At 37.7% G+C, this 21,648-nt stretch overlaps 1 protein-coding gene across 1 annotated transcript; it reads left to right on the forward strand.

The window, feature by feature from the left end:
• Positions 1-3,362: 3,362 nt before the first annotated feature.
• On the forward strand, positions 3,363-14,777 carry LOC128496904 (annexin A1-like). The gene is made up of 13 exons (XM_053466733.1): positions 3,363-3,407; positions 6,602-6,677; positions 6,787-6,889; positions 7,983-8,077; positions 8,344-8,457; positions 9,052-9,142; positions 10,274-10,353; positions 10,583-10,639; positions 10,833-10,926; positions 11,387-11,482; positions 13,030-13,088; positions 13,844-13,966; positions 14,339-14,777. Exons 2-13 carry the CDS (start codon positions 6,606-6,608, stop codon positions 14,408-14,410), a joined length of 1,056 nt encoding a protein of 351 aa, XP_053322708.1. The 5' UTR covers positions 3,363-3,407; positions 6,602-6,605; the 3' UTR covers positions 14,411-14,777.
• Positions 14,778-21,648: the final 6,871 nt, after the last annotated feature.

Here is a 21,648-nt window from a genome sequence, read left to right on the forward strand (position 1 = left end):
TACTCAAAATAGATAATTGAGTCATTGGTGGCATTATTCAACATAATTTGAAGATATCTGTATACCTCTTGAAGATATCTATATATTTTTATTTTAGTTTTTTTGCCTGCTCACCCAACCACTTATTCTAATTAAATTGTTGTCTTTTTAGTAAGGCTGATCGTTGCTGTCCCTATTCAAATGTGTATTTCTTATTGTCAGAATATGTCCTTAGTGATCAGTGAGGGAGTAGGGCACACCGGACACATGAAATCCAGTACACACACACACACACACACACACACACACACACACACACAGTTAGGTTGAACTCGCCGAAACAGATCAAAATCAGTCCTCTTGACAGTTTAGACTTGCCTTGGTTAGCCATTCATTGAACACATTGTCTCTCTGGGAGTTGTAGAACAATAAGTGATGTTACAATAATACCAAATTGTCTTGTATTATGCAAAACACCTAACCCACTTTGACTCATTTACAACAATCCTGTCAGAACGTGGTGGTCATGCATACCCATCTATAAAATAACCCATCCCCTATGACATCATACATAGTTTTTTGTCACCTCTAGAAAATATGATGAACATTTTTGAGTATTTTTGAGGTCACACGTCACCTACAAAATTAGATTTATTAACGTGTTTTCATTTTAATGTACAACAATATTGCACAAACTTGATCTTCTGGCCTTAAGGCTTGCTTTTGATTGGGCTGTTAAGCACACAGAAATGCAACTGAACCCTACCTTCCACCCTTTTTTATTATTATTTTAAACTAATTGGCTGGACCTATGGCTGGTAAGTGATGGTTATATTTTCTAATACGGTCACCTATACCATTTCTTCACTTTACAATATAAAGCACGATACCTCTGACTTCTAGATAAAACCACACCCTTTTCCTTTCAAAGCAGAGTAGAATGGCAAACACAAATGTAAGTTGGAAATTAGTGGCAAAACTCGCTATTCTTCTATAGCCTGGGTATTTTGAATTGCTTAACTGTATTTCTTAGCAGTATAGCTTGGCAAGCAATACTTGGCTTAGCTCTGGATTGTGCCCATCCTTTGTTCATTGGCAAAGGCACTGTGCTGAAGCCAATATTGCCAAACCCATCTACAGCATGCTTGTCAGGGCTTATTACTAAATGGTATAAATACCACCTCCTGGCCAAGATTTTGCATGTTTGTATGCATGCTTGTAAGGATTTTACTTTTCTTGTGATGGTCTTCATAAGGACATTTGATGCCAATGTTTGAATGCCACAATTAGTGGGTTATTCCAATAACCTTTATGAATTTCTATTGCGTCCTGGTGCAATAATGTTATACTATTATTGATGATACAAAATATGAAGATATATATAGCATTCTTTAGTTTGTGCATGAGTAAGTCCATGTGGTCTTTTTAATTTTTACACTTAGGTCCCCTACAAACATGGAGCTATCCATGCATATCTATGTAAACTAAATTTTTAGGAAGCTTAGTAATATGTATAAACTCTTCCTAGAAAACCTAGGCAGCACAAGAGCAGGGACTAAGCACCAGATCCATACAGGCAGGCATCCAGCTCACCAAACAGGACCCAAGGTGCAGACTATGTAGAGAGGCTTCTGAGATGGTCCAACGCATCGTGGTGAAGTGTAAGATGCTCGCAGGAACAGCAAACACTGAATGGCAAAACCAAGTGGCTGGCATTGTGTACAGGGACATCTGTACATAGTATGAACTAAACCCTCCCATATCCAAATGGGAGATTCCACAGAGAGTTGTGGACAACAGCAGGGTTAAGATACCGTGAAACATGCAGATCCAGACGAACAAGCAGGTGCTGGCCAATCAGCTCAACATTATGGCGGTAGACAAGCACCAGTGGACAGATATAGTGGTGCCAAGTGACAACAACATCAGAAGGAGGAGTATGAGAAACTGGAGAAGTATCAGAGCCTTAAAATAGAACTAGAGAAGGCCAAAGTGGTCCCAGTGGTCATAGGAGCACTCGGGCCATGACTCCTAAGCTGGGAGAGTGGCTCCAACAGATTCCCGGAACAACATCGGAACACTCTGTTCAGAAGAGTGCAGTGCGCAAAACCCTCAAACTCCCAAGTTGAGGAAGACACATACCCCCCATAAGGATGAGAAATGAATTTGTTTATAACTGTATTCACAACCTGTATTGTTGTAGGCTGTTTAACCCCTACATAGAAGGAGGTCATGACTGGAAATCAGCCAGGATATTTGATGTTTAGAGATGTTGTAGTTATCATTAATTCTTACCTTTGCTCTCAACATCAAAACTGGGACCTTAAATGTAATCCTGAAAGTTAGCATTTTTCAATGACTTAGGTCAATAATATCGCCTAAAACCATGCTCCACCCAAAATTTGACAGTGAGCCAACTTTAAGCTATATGGCACTCTATGCCAACACCACACAAAGATGTCCTCCTCAAAAAAGATATCAGCCAACTCTCAACAACATGCACACTGACAAGTTTGTGCGGCTCTGCTTTGTGTTGGGAGAAGTCATGCATTAGAGATCTGGTTGTTAGAACTGTCCTGATCAAATTGGGCCAATTCATCATTGTGATGTTGGACAGAATTTTTATTTGATGGATCAGACTGACTAGGACAAATTCTATGTACCAAACAAATGTTTGGCAAAACAAGTCTTTTTTGGCTTACTTTTACTTGAACTAGCCAAGGTTATATGTTACAACCATCAAGTGTATAATTATTATTATTATTATTATTATTATCTTTTATTTATATTGTGCCAACAATTTACGCAGCTCTTAATACAATACATATATTCGAGGGGTATGACAAGACGAGAATTGACAGACTAAGACAAACCGATATATTAGGTGGAGAGAGCCCTGCTGGCAAGCTTACAATCTTGAGGGAATTGGGTGACAAACACAAAGAAAGGGTGAGAGGTAGTGTGGTGGTTGTATCAATGACAAGGAAGTTCTAGCAGATAAGATGGTGTGGCTTCTCTGAAGAAGTGGGTTTTGAAGTGTAAAGGACTTCTTCAGGTCAGCTAATATATTGTATATCAAGGGAAGTCAATGTTGAATCTGACCCTTAAAATCATCAGATTGAAAAATAATACTTTATCTCACAGTCTGAGACATTAACACTCCATATTTGTTTGTGAAAAGTGTTGCAAACATATTTGTGGTTTTAGTTAAAAAAACATACAGAAAGAAACTAAACGAGGAGGCATTTATCTATTCAGTTAAAAATGAGAACATTTTATTAAAGGGAATTTTTTTCAAACAATCCATCTAATTCATTTCCTGAAGCATTTTTCCCACTTGAAAGGTGTGGCCCATAATCAGTATAAAATGCACAGGTCTTTGCTTTGTGCTGTACTTGTGTTGCTGTGTGTCTCAGATCATCACAGAGGTATGTTTCATTTGTTGGGTGGATATATATATATATATATATATATATATATATATATATATATATATATATATATATATATATATATATATTACATCTTACATTTTAAATTGTCTTCATGGATATAGTGAATGTATCACATTGCCACTTTGCAATATAAAATATAGTTGTTCTGTTGGAAAACTGTTTTTACGCTGATATGTTTAATTTTAGTTTCCTAAAGCAGTTATCAGTTTTCCTGGTAATAATATACCAGGAATAAGGAATTACTTATAATAATAATAAGTTCTTGGGCTAATGGTTTCTTTTCTGACCAGGTATCATTATTATAAGGTTGCATTACTTATTAGGTTGCACTCATTATGCCTAGGTATATAAGTACTGCAAAAAGCAACACAGCATTTAATTCTAAGTACAAAGATACAACATAAAACCTATACTAACTGTGACAGTCTTTAAAACTGTGTGTTGATGCATTATTTATCCAAAATCTAAAGTGCCGTTTCCATGATTAACACCCAATTTTCAACCTGCAACAAATTCTTTTTTGAGAAGCCCCATCTAGGGATTATCTATGACAATTTGTGGATACTGGTTAGTACGTTAAAGCTGCCTGACTGTACTTCATATAATTTTTTTAGTCATTCAAGTAATTCACAGTAACTCTACAAAGTAATATTTTGCGTAACACCAGAAAACAAGCTAATTAAGTTGAATATTACACAATTCTGCATTACGTCACTAAAAGCCTGAGGATAAATGAAGAATGCCAAAAAAGTAGACCAGGCAATGAAACTAATCTATGGGAATTCTGTACTCAGCGTTCTGAATTATGCTAATCAGACAATAAGCCAACAGAACACACCCATATGTTTTAACTTGTTTTTTTTTAAAAGGAGTTAAAACAGATGTAATAACCTATCCCATGGGTGTTTCCCAAGTTTGGAAGCATAACAATGCATGCCAAACCTTAGAAAAAATGAGAGGAAAGGAAAATCAAGTTTCAACATTCAGTATTCAACAGTTGCATGTTTTTTGACACATGACCCATAAGTAGAGCTGGACAAGCACAGGTACAGGCTGCTCTTTGAGAAATTATATGCCTGATGTTTCCTGATGTAAAGACTCAGGGGGCAGATCCCCCCAGTAAATCATGCAGGGGGGCCAATAATAAGGAAATCCCCCCAGGACCATACGAATCCCCCCAATCGAAATGCCATATGGTACCCAGGCAGAGAGGAGAGAGAGGGGAGCCGAGCGGTCGTTCAGGATAGAGTTTTTAGCAACAGCTCGGCGCCCCTCTGTCTCCTCTGCTCCCTTCCGCCACCCGCTTCAGCGCTGCCCTGACTGCAGTGGTGGGAGCGGAAGGCCTCTGTCCTGGTGCGGGCGCTTCATGCTGAGCGCCAGAATATGATGTCACCCTGAATGCTATGTTTCCATACATAATTTATGAATACTTGCAAATATAGGGCTTGTATGCCTTGCTCTTTCATGTGTTGTTTATTTGATCTATACCTTCAGTGCTGAGTTTACATGTGATTTCCAGTTGATCTGTACCTGCTATGCTATGTTTCCATACATTTTTATTGTATACCTGCTAATACAGGGTTTTTATGTCTTATTCAGTTGATCTATACCTGCAGTGCTGTTTAAATGAGCTGCATCTCCTTTTTTTATAATCACAATGTTGCTGTTCAAACTGTTGGCCATGGATATTTTCCCCTTTTCTTTTGTTATTAAAAAGATGTATAGCTGCTACTGTCATCTCTAATCTTGCTCCATGTTAGCAGATGCCAAGCCACAAGTATTTCTTTCCTAGTGTGGCTTGCCCTTAATGTTACAATAAGTGACAAACAGTTGAAGAAATCCCTTGGGAGTCACTAGACAACCAACATGTGGAATAGTTACCATAATACATCCTGTATGACTGTTACTGTACATTGAATATCTTTTCCATTGTTGTCATGTGCACAGATCTCCATTGGAGTTTTTCCAATGTGCTCGTTTCTTTTAGGCTACTGAGAGGTTCTGCATTAAAATTCCGTTACTATTTAACATTTTGGAAACATTACCCCCAGCAATACCCAAGCATCTTTCTTTTCTATGTCATTGTTGTTTGTTGTTCTCTTGTTTATTATGCAAATTCCAGAAATATCACAAATTTTACGTGGCAATAACAATGGCCTTGAAGCTAACAGTTTGTATGTCTGGTGCTTTTCTGGGTCTCTGAGACCTAGGAGAGGGTAGAATATAGATGTTGGGTTGTTGATTCCCTTTTGGAGGGAAAATTTGCTTTACGTTTTGCTTCCATTGTGACTCACTGTCAGGCAAGCAATTTACACATTGTCTATAAGTCCATGGGTATAATGCTTTGCAGAAGCCAAACAAATGCATTGCTTAGACTGAATTTAAAGTAGATTTGCTGTAAACCTTCAACACAGTCCATAACAGTTCATGTTTGGAATACTTTTTGCAGGTATTGCTAATTAAAACAAAATATGAGAATACATTTCCAAGCATGTTTACATGTAAAGATTAGATTTGGATGTTTTATTGTTAAAAAAAGAGCTGGCTCCTAGATTCAAACCAAACTCACAGTATCAACGTACAGTATCATAGTAATTAGGGTTGAAAAAAATCTAACCTTAGTCCATCAAGTTCATGTTTTGCTTTTTTTTAAAAAATATATCCAGACCCCTTTTGAATGCATGCATTTTATTTGATAGTATCACCTCACTTGGCAGTGAATTGCATACTTTTATTGCCCTTACTGTAAAGAATCCCTTCCTTTGTTGTGTATAAAATCTTCGCTCTTCCAGTCTCAGGGGATATCCTCTTGTTCTTTGTACATTTCTACTAACAAACAGGACGCTAGGGAGGTTTATATATTGGCTCTACACATATTCATACAATGTTATAATATTTTAAAGACCCTGTTTTTCTAGGGTATATAGAGGCAACTTTATTAGTCTTTCTTCATAACTTCCATTCCCCTTATTCATTTTGTAGCCATCATATGTACCTTTTCTAGTTCCATTATGTCCTTTTCAAGGACTGATGTCTGGAATTGCATCGCATATTCATGGTCTAAAGAATCTTCCACAAAGAGAGCATCACAATAAAGCTAAACCACAGTAGATGTGTGAAATCAACACATAAATGTCCATATTAATACATGTAAATTTTCATTGTAGAATAATGGAGCAACAAACAAGCTCTGTGGTTCAGCAAATTCTACTGTCCAGTCAACAGACACATTTGCACCCAACTGTAAGTAGAACAAGTAAAGTTAAGAAGCATAAAACGGCAATTATGTCAACCAATATCAATGCACCAATTTATTTATTAGAACTTTTTTTTTCTCAATTCTGTTCCATAGCAGGAAAGCCAGGCGGTACATGGTGGAACAGAATCGAAGCCACGTCCAAAATTTGATCCCGCTGAAGATGTTGATGCTTTGGACAAGGCTATGACTTCAAAGGGTAAGATATGAGAGCTTTTGTAGAGATGTATTAAATTAATGATCAAACATTTGCTAAAAGGAAAAGCTCTAACATGATATTTATTTGATAGCCCGGTAAATATCAGGGGAACCCAGGAAATTCCATTGTGTATTTATATGTTTATTTATACAGTTCGGTGTAAATGTTACTTATCTCCACAAAAATACTATACACTCTCATATATTTCAGCACTTTGATTTTTAGAGACGAGTTAAAATATTTGCAGACAACTACTGCTTACAGGAATTGTAAGCGGTTTCCATATCAGTGTGGTAAAATATGGATATTTATATCTTAGTGCAATCAAATATTGTTTTATAAGCATAGATGTATTTTAAAATGAAATCTCTGATTCTTATGAAAAAAAATATATTAGTACTCTAAATGAGGGCAAGGGAAATCATAAAGCACAAAACTGCTTTTGTTGGTAAGTGTAAACAACCAGCCTTGGTCAAAACTGGTCATTCCAGTGGTTGATAAGGTGATAAACAATTTTTAACTGTCCCAGAATGTATAGTTATACATAATTCCTATACTTATATAATCATCAAGTCTGAAAAAAAAAGATATCTTGTCCATCCTTTCCAAGATGCTATTAATCACTGATGAGGATGACAGCAAGGAAAACCCCTTCTTAAGCTATTGAAAGTTATGTCCTCTGGCCAGTGCAGATTGAGAAAAGTGGCCCTGGCACTCTAAGGCCAGTGTCCCCTAATGATATACAAGTGGCCACTGGATGTATACACGCCGCCACATGCTATGGTCTTTCACTCGCAAATGCAGTAAGGTAAGTATCCCTTGTCATCTGGCACTGGCCCATTGGGCATTTGCTCGGTGTGCCTTATGGCTAGTTCAGACCTGGCTCTAAGCGCACAGCGGTGAATTCCTTTGTGTCTGACGAGTAGTTTCATTCTTTTCTTTATTTTGTTCTCTCAAACAAGAAATGATACATCAGTGGTTTTACTAAAAGTGATTCCAGTGGGAAGTTTAACAAAATACCATTATATAGCAATCAATAGGGTGATCTAATGAGCAGTAACATTTTTATTTCAAACTTGATTTTATATTATAGATGTCAAAGAAGGAACAATTATTGACATATTAACAAAAAGAACAAACGAGCAACGACAGGAGATAAAGGCTGCTTATCAGAAAAAGAATGGAAAGGTAACCCTGCATTATTCAGATTTACAATTAAAGCTAAAATTGAATCTATTTATATTATGGAAGGCTCCCACTGTTTCCCATGGGAACTTTATGGAAAGCACCTCACACGTGTTATGGGGCACAACGTCTCCAAAGTGTTTTCCTTCTATCTGATAAAGGAAAACAATTCCTATGATTGCAAAGTGAATGTGCTGTTTTGTCTATGTCCATATATACAGTATATACACACACACATATAATTTTACCATGTTTACTTTTTATTACAGCCTCTGGATGAAGTACTTAATAAAACTCTTTCTGGCCAACTCAGAGACATGATTTTGGCTTTATTAAGAGCCCTTGTCCATGATGATGCTGATATACTAAGAACCGCAATAAAGGTAAGCTATTACATTAGGCATACTGTAAATGAACTTAATATATAAAAAAATAAACAATAGAACATTGTTGTCTGTTCACTAAATATTTTTTATTTATTTATATTTATAAATAAGGGTTAACTTAACTGACCAGACTCAACTGGGGTTGCACGCACTCACTTGATAACACTGGCAACAAAAATTTATTAATATGCTATGTTGCTTGCTAGGGCATGCACCTAAAAATGTTGCCAATTTCAGATGAGGGCATGTGAGTTAAATGAGAACTTGCAAGAGAAACTCACAAAATTACACCACCTCAATAAACAAATATTACTGATAATCTTGTTATCATGGAAACTGACAATGGGTGGGATATATTAGGCAGCAAGTTAACAGTTGATGTGTTAAAAGCAGGAAAAATGGTACAAGCATAAGCATCTGAAAAGGGCCAGATTGTGATGGCTAGACGACTGGGTCAGAGCATCTTTCCATTCCTTGGAATGCCATTACTATGAATCTTTTTAAAAAAGAAGCAGATTATACTTTCACTACTGTTAATTTAATGTTTACCAAAAGCACTGATAAAAGCATAAGTATTTTATATTTACACAGGGTATGGGAACAGATGAAGATGCCTTAATTGAAGTTTGTGTCTCAAGGAGCAATCAACAGATAAAGCAAATTCATACCGTCTACAAAGAAGGTATTTCTTCAACTTAAATATTGTATTAATTTCATCTTGTATTACATTTGATTTCAAAAGTTATTATTTTCAAAGAACCAAGTCAGTGGCAATATTAGATGATCAGGGTCGTCTTATAATCAGACCTCAAATAGGTCTGATTATGAGACTAAGATCCAGATCCCCCGCAGCGATGCAGGGGACCTGGATCCTCCTGTGTTATGCCCCCCCAACTTACCGGTGCTTCTGAGTCCCTGGTGCTTAGTCCGGGCTGCGTGTAGAGCTCTACAGGATACAATCGCGTAGAGCTCTACACGATACAATCGTGTAGAGCTCTACACGCTTCCCGCACTAAGCACTGGGGACTCAGAAGCACCGGTAAGTTGGAGGGGGGGCATAACACAGGAGGATGCAGGGGACCTGGATCCTCCTGTGTTATGCGCCCCCCCAACTCAGAAGCACCGGTAAGTTTGGAGGAGGGAGGGGGAGTGTTCAATGGGGGGTGTAAGGCATTTCTGGAGGCAGAGTGCTCTGTGAAATGCCTTTTAACCCCTTTAATGCCACTCTGCCTCCTGAAATGCCTTTTACCTCCCTATATGCCACTCTGCCCCATAATATGCCTTTTAACCCCCTAAATGCCAGAGTGGCATATAGGGGTATAAGGCATTTCTGGAGGCAGAGTGGCACATAGGGGGTCAAATGGCATATCATGGGGCACAGTGGCATATAGAGGGTTAAAAGGATTATCATGGGGCACAGTGGCATTTAGAGGGTTAAAAGGCATATCATGGGGCACAGTGGCATATATGGGGTATAAGGCATTTCTGGGGCAGAATGGCAAGCCTGGGGGCAGATGTGCATAAGTGGGGGGGCAGGTTAAAAAAAAAAAACAAAATATTTTTCTCAATCATAGCTTTTATTAACAAACAATTGTTCTCATAGTTTACATGAACTAACATTTACTGGTAAAACTTTTTTCCTATAGTGTCGTCTTATATTCAGGCTTTTTCTTTTTTTCATAAGTTAATATTCAGAATTTGGGGGGTCGTCTTATAATCAGGGTCGTCTTATAATCGAGCAAATACAGTAGATACTATGCATGTTTTTATATTGAATGTGATTTTAAACATTTCTATTGAATTCTTCCTATAGAATATAAAACTGAACTTGAAAAAGACATCATTGCTGATACATCTGGAGATTTTCAGAAGTCCCTACTTGCTCTGTTAAAGGTATGAGGGGCTTAATGTAGAACGGTTTCTGTTGCTGTTAACAGTCTTTGATCAAAAAGACTTATTGAAGTGTCACAAATGTTGCCCATCAAGCCAAAATAAAGTGTTGTAGGTGATCATTTTTTCCTCTAGGCAGGACTGAGCTAAAAATTCAGTGAATTAATTGATTTTACAAGAAGACACCTATATGTATTTGATGTGTTGCATAATATAATCTTTTTAATTTCAGGGGGAACGTAGTGAAGATGTTTATGTGAACGAGGACTTGGCTGACGAGGATGCAAAGGTCTGTTACTGTGTTACTGTATTGGAACAAATAATAATAATAATCCATAATGAGACATTACTTGGAACTGTAACTGACATGAAAAAAACTATAACAAATAGTTTATAGTATGTTGTGCTTTTGTAGAGAAACAATGACATTTGATACAAACCTCAAAACCAAAATACTAATTAATACAATGTCTTTCAATCAGGCTTTATACGAAGCAGGAGAGAAGAATAAAAAAACAGATCTCCCTGTATTTATTAGGATTCTCACTTCTTGCAGTTTTCCACACTTAAGAAAAGGTAAAAAATAAATTATATTGAACAGAGCACTTGCTGTATGAATTGTCAGCTAAACATGCTAAAAATATATGCTTTCTTATTATTTATTAACTTATTTTAGATTTTTTTTCAGTTATGATGAAATTCAGAATTGAAAACGATCACTGAATAATATTGCCAAAAATATGCATTTTTTCTGGAATATCATGTACTTGTGTACAACAAGCGTTAATGTAGATCATTTGTTTCTAATACTTTTTTTTTTTTGAGTACTATATTTATGCTGTGCTGTTCTGGGTACTAAGAAATGTCAGTCTGTTTCTGTAATTCAATACACAGATTTATCGAACCCTGGCCTTACAATAGGAGTATGGGGTCACTATCATTAAGTTAACATAATAAAACTGCTTATGATAACTTTTTTGTCTCCAATTTAACACAATGTGTTGATTATCAAATTCTTTGTATTTAATATGTTTAGTGTTTGAAAGGTATGCTACTTACAGCAAACATGACATCAACCAGGCCTTAGATTTACAGCTGAAGGGGGATATTGAGAGCTGCTTGGTGGCAATTGGTATGTATAAAAAGATATTTTAAAATCGTATTATATGCTAAGCACATTACAGGTCTGGGAGTGAGTCCATACTTGCGTCAAGAGAACATTATGTTAACATCTGTTATAATATACACACAAACTCTGTAAACATCGCAAAAATTTAGGCCGTCCCCAAAATAAATAGTCTGAGTGTGTGTTAGTGTACAATCTCAGAATAAGTGGTGTGACAGTGTAGAGTGTTAGACTCTGTTTGTTAGTGGATGGTGTTTGTGCGCATGAGAGGAAATAGAATTTGTATGTATGTGGGGGGTTGTTAGTGTACAATACTAGACTATGTTGGTGTCAATGTACGGTGTTAGAATGAGTATGTGTGTGGGTGGTTGTTAGTATACAGTGTTAAACTGTGTACGTCAGTGTATTTTTTGTGAGTGTATGTTTTTGGAGGTGTCAGTATATATTGTTAGACAATGTGGTGTGCTAGTGTATGTGTTAGAGTGTGTGGGTGGTGTCAGTGTTAGATGGCCCATGCAACAAATGGCCCATGCAACAGATCTTTGTCATCTTGATGCCTTCTTCAGCAAATACTGAATAAAATTCTTATTAATCTAAAACTATTAGTAAAACTATTAGTAAAATACACAAAATGGCTATTGTTTGTGACCCACAATGTTCCAGTGAGAACAGGCCACGATGCAGTTGCCCCCCCTCCTCGCCAGCCCTCCCTTGACCCAATATAATAGTTGATAACATGTTACATTTTCTCTGAATGTAAAAACATTAAAACGTTGTTGAAATCATGGAATTATGCAATATTCCAGAGCTAAGGATCAAATCATAAAGATCTGTTTGGGAGGTTTCAACTCCCTCCCAGGCATAAGGTCTGCAGGGGGGCTGCAAATCCACTGGATGGTCTGGCTTAGGCTCATATCTGGGAACTCCTCAGGCGAAATACCACTTTTCCAGGTCACCAAGTGCAAACTCGGTCGCAGGAGTGGCATTGCAGCATGCCCCACTCCCTGCCCACTTTCCCATTAAAGATAGCGTATGTCCAGCAACATCTGCTGAACCGCCCACAGCGGCAGAGAGAGGCCATCCACCGACCTCAGCGGGACCGTCCACCATCAGTGGACCTCCTACCTGCATCCCACAAGAACGTTCCCGGGTATGCCTAGACTCAGTCAGTTCTAAATAATGTACATGATAAATTGTGCATTTATGCTATATGGAACAGTTCATTGCTTAATTGACTTCACAGCTCTGTGTGCTGGTCATGTGAGATCAGAGGATCTCCCCAATAGGCCCATGAACCCCACTTCCCCACAGCTACCCATGGCAGTGCCCAAAAATCAATACTGTCATGTAACCACTAGCAGTGAAGGTCAAGAGCCTCACTAAAAATAATGGAGACTATACCTAAACTTTGGTACAGTAAATTATAGATATATGAAAATATAAAAAGACACATCTCCTAATTCATTTTGACACCACACGCTGCCCAATGGATTTATTTCACTGTTCAATTCCTGTGAAAGACATATAACCTGCATTTCTTTTCTTAATTTTAGTGAAATGTGCAACAAATATGCCAGGATTCTTTGCTGAAAAACTGCATTTGGCAATGAAGGTATTTTTGTTTTGAGTTTGAATTTTCAATTAGGAAAAATCCTAAAAAAAAAAGTATGACAACTGATAAATCAACATTCTGTTAGCCTGTTTAAGGCTACATATGTATATCTTAGCCTATATTGGCCATAGTAGCTATGGTTTGAGAAGCAGGAAAACTTTGCTTGCCTTGAATTCATTGCCATATTCAGCAGAGGCATATTATTGGCAAAAACTCACAGAGAACGTGTGAAAAAAAGAACATTTGTATTTTATTTCCTCTTTCTTGCTTTTTTCTTTTCTTTTAAACCCTTTATCGTCTCACTACTTTTCTCCCATATCTTCGCCATTTCACCTATTATATGTTCCAGTTCCTCCCTTTCACGCAACCTCCCTATCTCAATATATGTGCTTCATATTTTGCACCATTATTCGTCCCTTAGCCATTTCTCTCTTTTGCAGTGTTAGGTTTAGGAAGTTAAAATAGTTGAATGGATAAGGAAGTGGCTGAATGACAAGTGACAGATGCTTGTAGTTAATGGTCAATATATGTAGGGAGGTATTGTTACTGTTGTGGGATCTCAGGAATTTGTTGTAGGACTCATTCATATTTTATTAGGAATATTAAAGTCTGGTACATCCTATTGCAAAAGGTACAATGGTTTGCAGCATTCCTGATATTATATATTAGCTCTGCTTTCATATATCCAGTATATTTTTTTTTTATAAATAAAGAAGACATGAACTTTTAATTTCCTGCTTTTTGCTTATTTGTAGGGCACCGTAACAAACTATAAAGTACTTACCAGAATTATGGTATCCCGTTCAGAAAATGACATGAAACATATCAAAGCTCAATATAAACAGCTTTATGGAAAATCTCTTCGTGAAGCACTCATGGTTAGTTTTAAGATTTCACAAATTTTGTAGTAATATAGATGAGTTGGGCAATAACTTTTTTATTTGGAATGAAACCCTTTTAGTTGCATTGACTACACTTAGGGCTTCGTACCAGTTTCCCTGGAATTATTTTGCAATCCTAACCAGTATGTTCAACTTGACTCTGCTTAATGCAACAAACTCAAGTTGCAATGGAAAACACAGCAACGTGCAGTCAAATTAAATCAAGTTGACTGTTTTGTGTACTTGGGAGAAGGCATTTACACTCAGAAATCCATAAAGCTCAACATATAAATGTTGTATAACTGAATTATGAGGCATTATGCCAGATGTACAGTAGTTGTATTGATTGAACGTATTCTTTATTTACAGGAGGGAACCAAAGGAGACTGCCAAACAGTTCTGGTTGCTCTATGTGGATATGATGACCCTGCACCAATATAAAAGAAGCTATTCAGAATGATAATGATAATGATATATATAGAGAACTAATACTAATGTATTAGTCCTATCAGAACCCTTTACCCTATGATCTGCCGATATGCAAAGATGAATAATGAGCCCCATTTATTAGGACAATTCATAACATGTACAATATGGCCAATGTCCCAATTGTGGTAGATGCTTATAGTAATTACATATAGACTTATTGGATATATTGCTTGTCACCTGGAGTCTAATACCTTATATTCACTTGTTTAACATGATATTAGGAATGGCTTAATATGTTTTAATTCTTCCAGTACTCCTGTAACGCTTATTCTGTCAGCATCTTATTTTCTTTTATTAAACAAAAATCCTTAGAAGGAAACTGGCTAAACATTTTGTTCACAAAGGACATTTTTCCATACATTCACTTTAAAGAGTTATTTGCATGATTGGTCAACTTCTGATATTCAGTAAGCTGAGTAAGATCCTCACTTTGCAACGGTCCATGTAAAGGTACAATAGCAACATTAAAGATGAACTTTTAACAATGTATTATAAAAATAGCATGCCTTTTTATCTGTTTAAGTTCAGCTGTTCTATGTGATGCCACTTTATTCAAAAATTAAAATGTAACAAGGGTCATTCAGTCCAAGCCCTGGATGACATACTTCTTTAAAGATAATTCACATTATATTTGGATTTTCTTCTTATACGGTTATAGGACACATCATTTATATAATTAGCATGTCTAGACACAATAATGTCAGTGAGCAATCGTGATAAAGTTTTAGAGTTTTTCATGTGTAATGGTCAATAATAACCATATATCCTTTATTTTAAAAACTACTTGAAATGGTACAGGTCCAATAATTCATCATTATGCAATATGATCATCATGGACAGTCAACAGCTGAACATTCCAAAACTATGCTACATAGTGTCACGAACGCACTCTACTCCAAGCGTGCGCGCGACTTGGTTCTGGTGGTAAAAGGGTTAAAATTCACTATCTGTCTGCACTAGACCGAAAATAGTGATAAAAATACAAATATCCACCCTTAATACCACCCGCACTTAACTATAATGAGATAACAAATATCAAAATAACGCTGCCACCACCAAGACAATTTAGAAATGGGGTGCCTTGGTACCCAAATTACAGATAAAATGATCTAATCAGGTAACGTGAGTCTTTACCAGACAAAGGCAGAACTTAATAAAGGAATATTTATTATGAACAAAAAAAATCACAGTGCATACACAAAAAGATGATAAACAGATTATTTACACCAACAGATAAAAATAAAAAGGAGAAAATTACAGAAAACCTAACTACTCACTGAATGGTCAAGTAACAGTTTCTCTGTCCGTAGGGCTCCGGCAAGGAAAGATGGCGACTTACTCAAAATTAGATCTTGGCCCCTAGTAAGCACACTGACCCATCTTCTCTCGTTAATTTTATACTCTTTCCCAGTTCATCTCGAGTTTCCAAGCCGGCCCAGAGGTGGTATAAGCGGAGGGGAGGTGTACCATAAGTGACCTCCCCCTTGTGTGGTGGAAACATATCAGTCCAAATAACTTATTTTCATTGTATCGTCCCTCCTGTGCTCGCCACAGCCATAATTCATGCATTTATGAATTTCCTGTAAATTGTGAAGTCCATAGATATGTCACACTTGCTACTTATGACTAAACATCATAGACTTCACAATTCCTTCCAAACTGGTTAAGTGGCGCCGCCATGTTTGTACTCTTTTTGTAGGGTGCGCTTTCCCCGTTCTAGGTATGCACACAAGGAGGTATGATAATGTATATATGAGTTAAAATAAATAGTTAACATAAAATTTGATGATATGTATCATATGGACAATAACATTAAGACATACTGGTGAGAAGAAGAAAAGGACCTAGATCTAGCAAGCTTACAGGTTATGAGACAATGTATAATCAATAGACTTACGTACAGAGACACATTTTTCAGTTCGTTTTTGGCTCATTTGTTTTTACCTTTTTGGTTCAGAGGGCACTTTTTATTTGAAAACAAAATTTGTTGCCCAAAAATAAGTCACTCTCCCTGTGCCCCCTGCCCTCTCCCCCAGTCCTCTACCCCTTCCACACAGCCTTCTTTGCCCTCCTTGTCCTGCCTGTGCGTTCACCATCTCCTCCTGTCTTGTACCTATCCCCCACTTGCTCACTCATCTTCTCTAGCCATTGTCTGGTCTCCTCTGATCTCTTGCACATCTGCACAGAATATACTGACAGAAGAGGTGGGAGGTGGAGCTAGAGAAGGAATCAGTATGTGAGAGTGTGAAGCTGCAGAGAAGAAAGTGACAGGAGAGAGGGGGAGCATGCATGTTGTGAATGCAGTGACTTCAACAGAAGTTGCCCTAAATGATAATATAATACTGGCTTTCCTTACAGGCATTGAAATGGTTCATTGTCATTTGTATATTAAAATGTTCTGTTTCTGTTAGTTTTTATAAGATTTACTAGTATGATAACATTGTTGTTCCTCTGTCCATAAAATATATGGAAAGTTGTGCCTACATGGTGGAATCTTTTTGTAGAAGAACATTTTAAAAATGTTTTATGTGCTGTAAAGGCTCAAACATTAATCAGTAATCTTGTCTTAGAATCAAGGGTCGTATGCCATCCCATGCATGCTTAAATGTCTTCACTGTGTAGGCTTTTTATTCACATTAACGAGGAGTTAATCTATGCAATACTTATGTCCCAGGCTAGATGAAGCCTTTGGTTTTTTTGGCCTGTGCTAGAAAACTAGTAAAGCTTACAATGTCACTTGTTTTCTGTATCTTTATTTTTCTTTAATATGATTATTTTTATTTATGAAATGTGCTTGTCTGAGGATACAGATCTGTCAAAGGATGTGAAGTGGTGGTACGCCCACATATATACAGTATCATTATTTGGCTCATGCTGCCCTCTGCTGTTTCATTGTGTAGTAGTCCTAAAATCGTATTCCAAAGCTTATTCCATACTTACCGTATTTTTCGCTCCATAAGACGCAGTTTTCTTCCTCCCAAAGTAGGATGAAAAATCAGCCGCGTCTTATGGAGCGAAGATGCAGGCAGGGGGGGGGGCAACGATATACCGTATTTATCGGCGTATAACACGCACTTTTTTAACTAAAATCCGGAGCTTAAACCCTACCTGCGTGTTATACGCCGATAAATCCGGGGTCGCAACTGAGGCAGGCGGCGGCGGTGGCGGCCGCCAGCAGAGGAGTCCTGGATTTCTGCCAGTCAGGGGGGCCCAAGGGGTGCCGAGCGGTTGCTGAAGACAACCGCTCGGCAACTCTCGGGCCCCCCTGCCTGACAGATATACAGGAATCCTTTGCTGGCGGCGGCCGCCACCGCCGCCGCCACCGCCGCCGCCGCCTGCCTCAGCGCTTCAACTCCTGTGTTGGAAGCGTTTGTCTCGGGTGCCGGCGCCCAGCGTAAAGCGCCGGCACCCGAGACAAACGCCTCACGCTTCCAACACAGGAGTTTAAGGTAAGTGACCGGGGCGGGGGGGGGGGGAGATCCTGAGAAGGGGGGGTTAGGGAGTTAGAGGGGAGATACTGAGAAGGGGGGGTTAGGGAGTTAGAGGGGAGATACTGAGAAGGGGGGGTTAGGGAGTTAGAGGGGAGATACTGAGAAGGGGGGTTAGGGAGGGAGGTCTTACTGTGTTTGTGTGTGTGTCTTACTGTGTTTGTGTGTGTGTCTTACTGTGTTTGTGTGTGTGTCTTACTGTGTGTGTGTGTCTTACTGTGTGTGTGTGTGTCTTACTGTGTGTGTGTGTGTCTTACTGTGTGTGTGTGTATCTTACTGTGTCTGTGTGTGTCTCACTGTGTCTGTGTGTGTCTCACTGTGTCTGTGTGTGTCTTACTGTGTCTGTGTGTGTCTTACTGTGTTCATAGCTTATTCAGTTATTGTAATAAATATTTTAGCCCATTTTTTAGCTCAAAATATTTTTTCCTTTTTTTTCTCCTCTAAAATCTAGGTGCGTCTTATCAGCAGGTGCGTCTTATAGAGCGAAAAATACGGTATTCTATAAAATGTATTCCATGAGTTTTAGAATTCTGTTTTAGTTCCTGTTTGCAAAAAATGATATGTAAGAACTTTTGCAAGTGTGAGCCATTGGCTATATCCAGATTACAACATCTAATTTTTTCAGGAAACATGATTAGATCTATTAGTAAATGACCTATGTAAATAAAAATAAAAGTGTAAATGTCATATTTCAACAAAAAAAATACCTGTGCTTTGAAAAAACTATTTTTCTTACAAACACTTTGATATGGGCAATATAGTGTGTTTGTGCTCCAAAGGTATGACAATTATTGTCAGAGAGGAAAAACATATACCTGCTCTGGTTCTATTAAACGTGAAAAAATTATAAGATTTACAATTTGTAGCTTGTGTGACTACTGAAAGTCCTTGATTACTGAACAGAAATGCTAATACTACTTTGGTAGGTATACTGTAAAATGTAAAGTTGGCTTTGAATCTGCTGTGACAAGTTTAAATGTATCTTAATTTGTTAAATTTGCAGTAAGAAACATTGACTCACCCTTTTTTGCTGGAGAAACTTGCCAGGGCTTGCCAGTAATAACTGTAACTCATCCAAAATTTACTGTTTCGTGGACTTTCTACAATCCTAGTCTTTTATTTATAGAACTTCAGTTTGTTCTTGAAAATAGAGGAAACTCATAAGAAATAATAGTTTGAAAAGTGATATTTTCACTAAAAGGCAGGGGCCTACCCTTGGAGTCCAAAGGTCTTCACAAATACAGGCCCTAAAAAGCAGACAGAGCAATGCAAGAATAATAAAGATTGATTTGTGGAGAAAGAGATGCAAAAATGCTTCTCTTTCTCCGTGAGTCGTCTTCACTATTCTCACCTCTTGGAGCACTTCGACTAAAAGGCAGAGCCACAGGAACAGCTTCTTCCCCGTTCCTTAATTTGTATGAGAAGGGAGACATTGAGAGAGAGCATAAGCGAATATGAGAGGGTGTGTGAGCGAGCTCACGGCTTCATTTTCATTTATTTTGTTGGGTGTCCCTTTTTGTTTTCAGAAACTCGTGTGAATTGAGAAAAATGTCAAATTTAATTAAAATCTGTATACAAATGGACATTTCTAACATATTGCTTTTTTTATTGTATATTCCAAAAGGGAAAAGATAAAATTACTGTGGGAGAAATACATATTAAATGCTCATGTCCTCACATTTGTCGTTGAGGGCTTAAGGATACATCTGTGTTATTAATATTTTAAATGGACTAGTGGGAATACTAGATGAGCTGGTTCTTGCATGCCATAAAGTTGTTTCTCTGCAGTTCATCTTCATTTAAAGCGTTTTCCCCTATGTACCAGTAGATGGCAACCTTGAAACTCAGAAGAACTTGGGATTTGCAAAATGGCAATATAAGCAAAGTGCATCACATTGACCTGTTATAAACCTTCTTTGTTAGTGAAAGTAAAATAGTAACAAACATGACAGTGGAAAAAAGCAAAAGTGCATTTTAAATTAGAGCAAAATATATGTTAACTAGTTTAATAATACACATTGCTGCCTAATGCTTTGTTACTGTACATAATGCTCTTCTACAGTTTTATTTTGAAACATTAATGTATTTTTCATGGCTCATATAGCAGTAATCCGATCATCTGCCATAGTACCAGACGAGCTCCTAAAAATAGAAGCAACATGGTAATCTGTCTGGATTAGAAAATTCAATGACTACTCGGCAACAAATCAAAGGAACAGTTTTAGAAGCTTTTTAAATAACATTAGCGAAGAAATATAAAATGGCAAAAATTGTGTATTTTGGAGAGTGAACATGTTAAATACAATATTATATAGCATCTTGGCATCTTTCAAATAAAAAATAAGCATTATTGAAGACCGTGAGTGCTGGCTTCACTACTTTTAGATTATTGTTACTTTGCTATCAGCCAAGCACCATGTTTTTTTGAACTAGGAATCTACTATTTGTCACCTTATTTATGTTTAGGTAGGAGTGCAGGGCAAAAGCCATGGTCCTCAGAGAGCTTCCAAAGCATCAGAGAGGTCTCATTGTTGAAAGACATCAGTCAGAAGAAGGGTATAAAAGAATTTCCAAAGCATTAGATATACCATGGAACACGGTGAAGACAGTCATCATCAAGTGGAGACATTACCAAGAACTGGACGTCCCTCCAAAATTGATAAAAAAAATAGAAGAAAACTGGTCAGGGAGGCTTACAAAAGGCCTACTGCAACATTAAAGGAACTGCAGGAATTTCTGACAAGTACTGGCTGTGTGCTACATGTGACAACAATCTCCCATATTCTTCATATGAATGGGCTATGGGGTAGGATGGCAAGACGGAAGCCTTTACTTACAAAGAAAAACATCCAAGCCCGGCTGAAGTTTGCAAAAACAAACATCAAGTCCCCCCCAAAAGCACGTAGGAAAATGTGTTATGGTCTGATGGTCACCCAAAGAACACCATACCCACAGTGAAGCATGATGGTGGCAGCATCATGCTTTGGAGCCGTTTTCAGCTGGAACCGGGGCCTTAGTCAGGGTGGAGGGAATTATGAACAGTTCCAAATAGCAGGCAATTTAGGCACAAAGCCTTCAGGCGTCCGTTGGGAAGCTGAAGATGAAGAGGAAGTTTATAACAATGAATAAAAGCACACATCCAAATCCACAAAAGCATGGCTTCACCAGAAGAATATTAACGTTTTGGACTGGCCCGGCCAGAGCCCAGACCTGAATCCAATTAAACGTGTGGGGTGATTTGAAGAGGGCTGTGCACAGGAGATGTTTTTCACAATCTGACAGATTTGGAGCGCTTCTGCCAAGAAGAGTGGGCAAATATTGCCCCGTCAAGATGTGCCGTACTAATAGACTCCTACCCAAAAAGATTGGTGTAATAAAATCAAAAGGTGCTTCAACAAAGTATTAGTTTAATGGTGTGCACACTTATGCAACCAGGTTATTGTTTTGTCCCCCCCTCAAAGATTTCAGTTTGTTTTGCAATTGAATTGTTCACGTTATAGGTCACATTAAAGGTGGAAAAAATTCTGACATGATTTATCTTTGTCTCATTCTTTAACATCACAAGAACCTGGCAATTTAACAGGGGTGTGTAGACTTTTTATATCCACTGTATATATGTTTGACATATACTGCTCTGAAATTAATACACATAGAGGCAGTTAGTGGTTCCTGAGTGCAGTATTTATTTCATGCCCCCCATAA

The sequence above is a fragment of the Spea bombifrons genome, chromosome 1, assembly GCF_027358695.1.
Source record: "Spea bombifrons isolate aSpeBom1 chromosome 1, aSpeBom1.2.pri, whole genome shotgun sequence".
NCBI classification, from domain to species: Eukaryota; Metazoa; Chordata; class Amphibia; order Anura; family Pelobatidae; genus Spea; species Spea bombifrons.

Excerpts from the sequence above, each read along its gene's own strand:
- LOC128496904 (XM_053466733.1), top strand. The coding sequence starts at position 6,606 with ATGGAGCAACAAACAAGCTCTGTGGTTCAGCAAATTCTACTGTCCAGT. Across the intron at positions 8,458-9,051 it reads TACTAAGAACCGCAATAAAG|GGTATGGGAACAGATGAAGA; the intron begins GTAAGCTATTAC and ends ATATTTACACAG. Across the intron at positions 10,354-10,582 it reads CCCTACTTGCTCTGTTAAAG|GGGGAACGTAGTGAAGATGT; the intron begins GTATGAGGGGCT and ends TTTTAATTTCAG.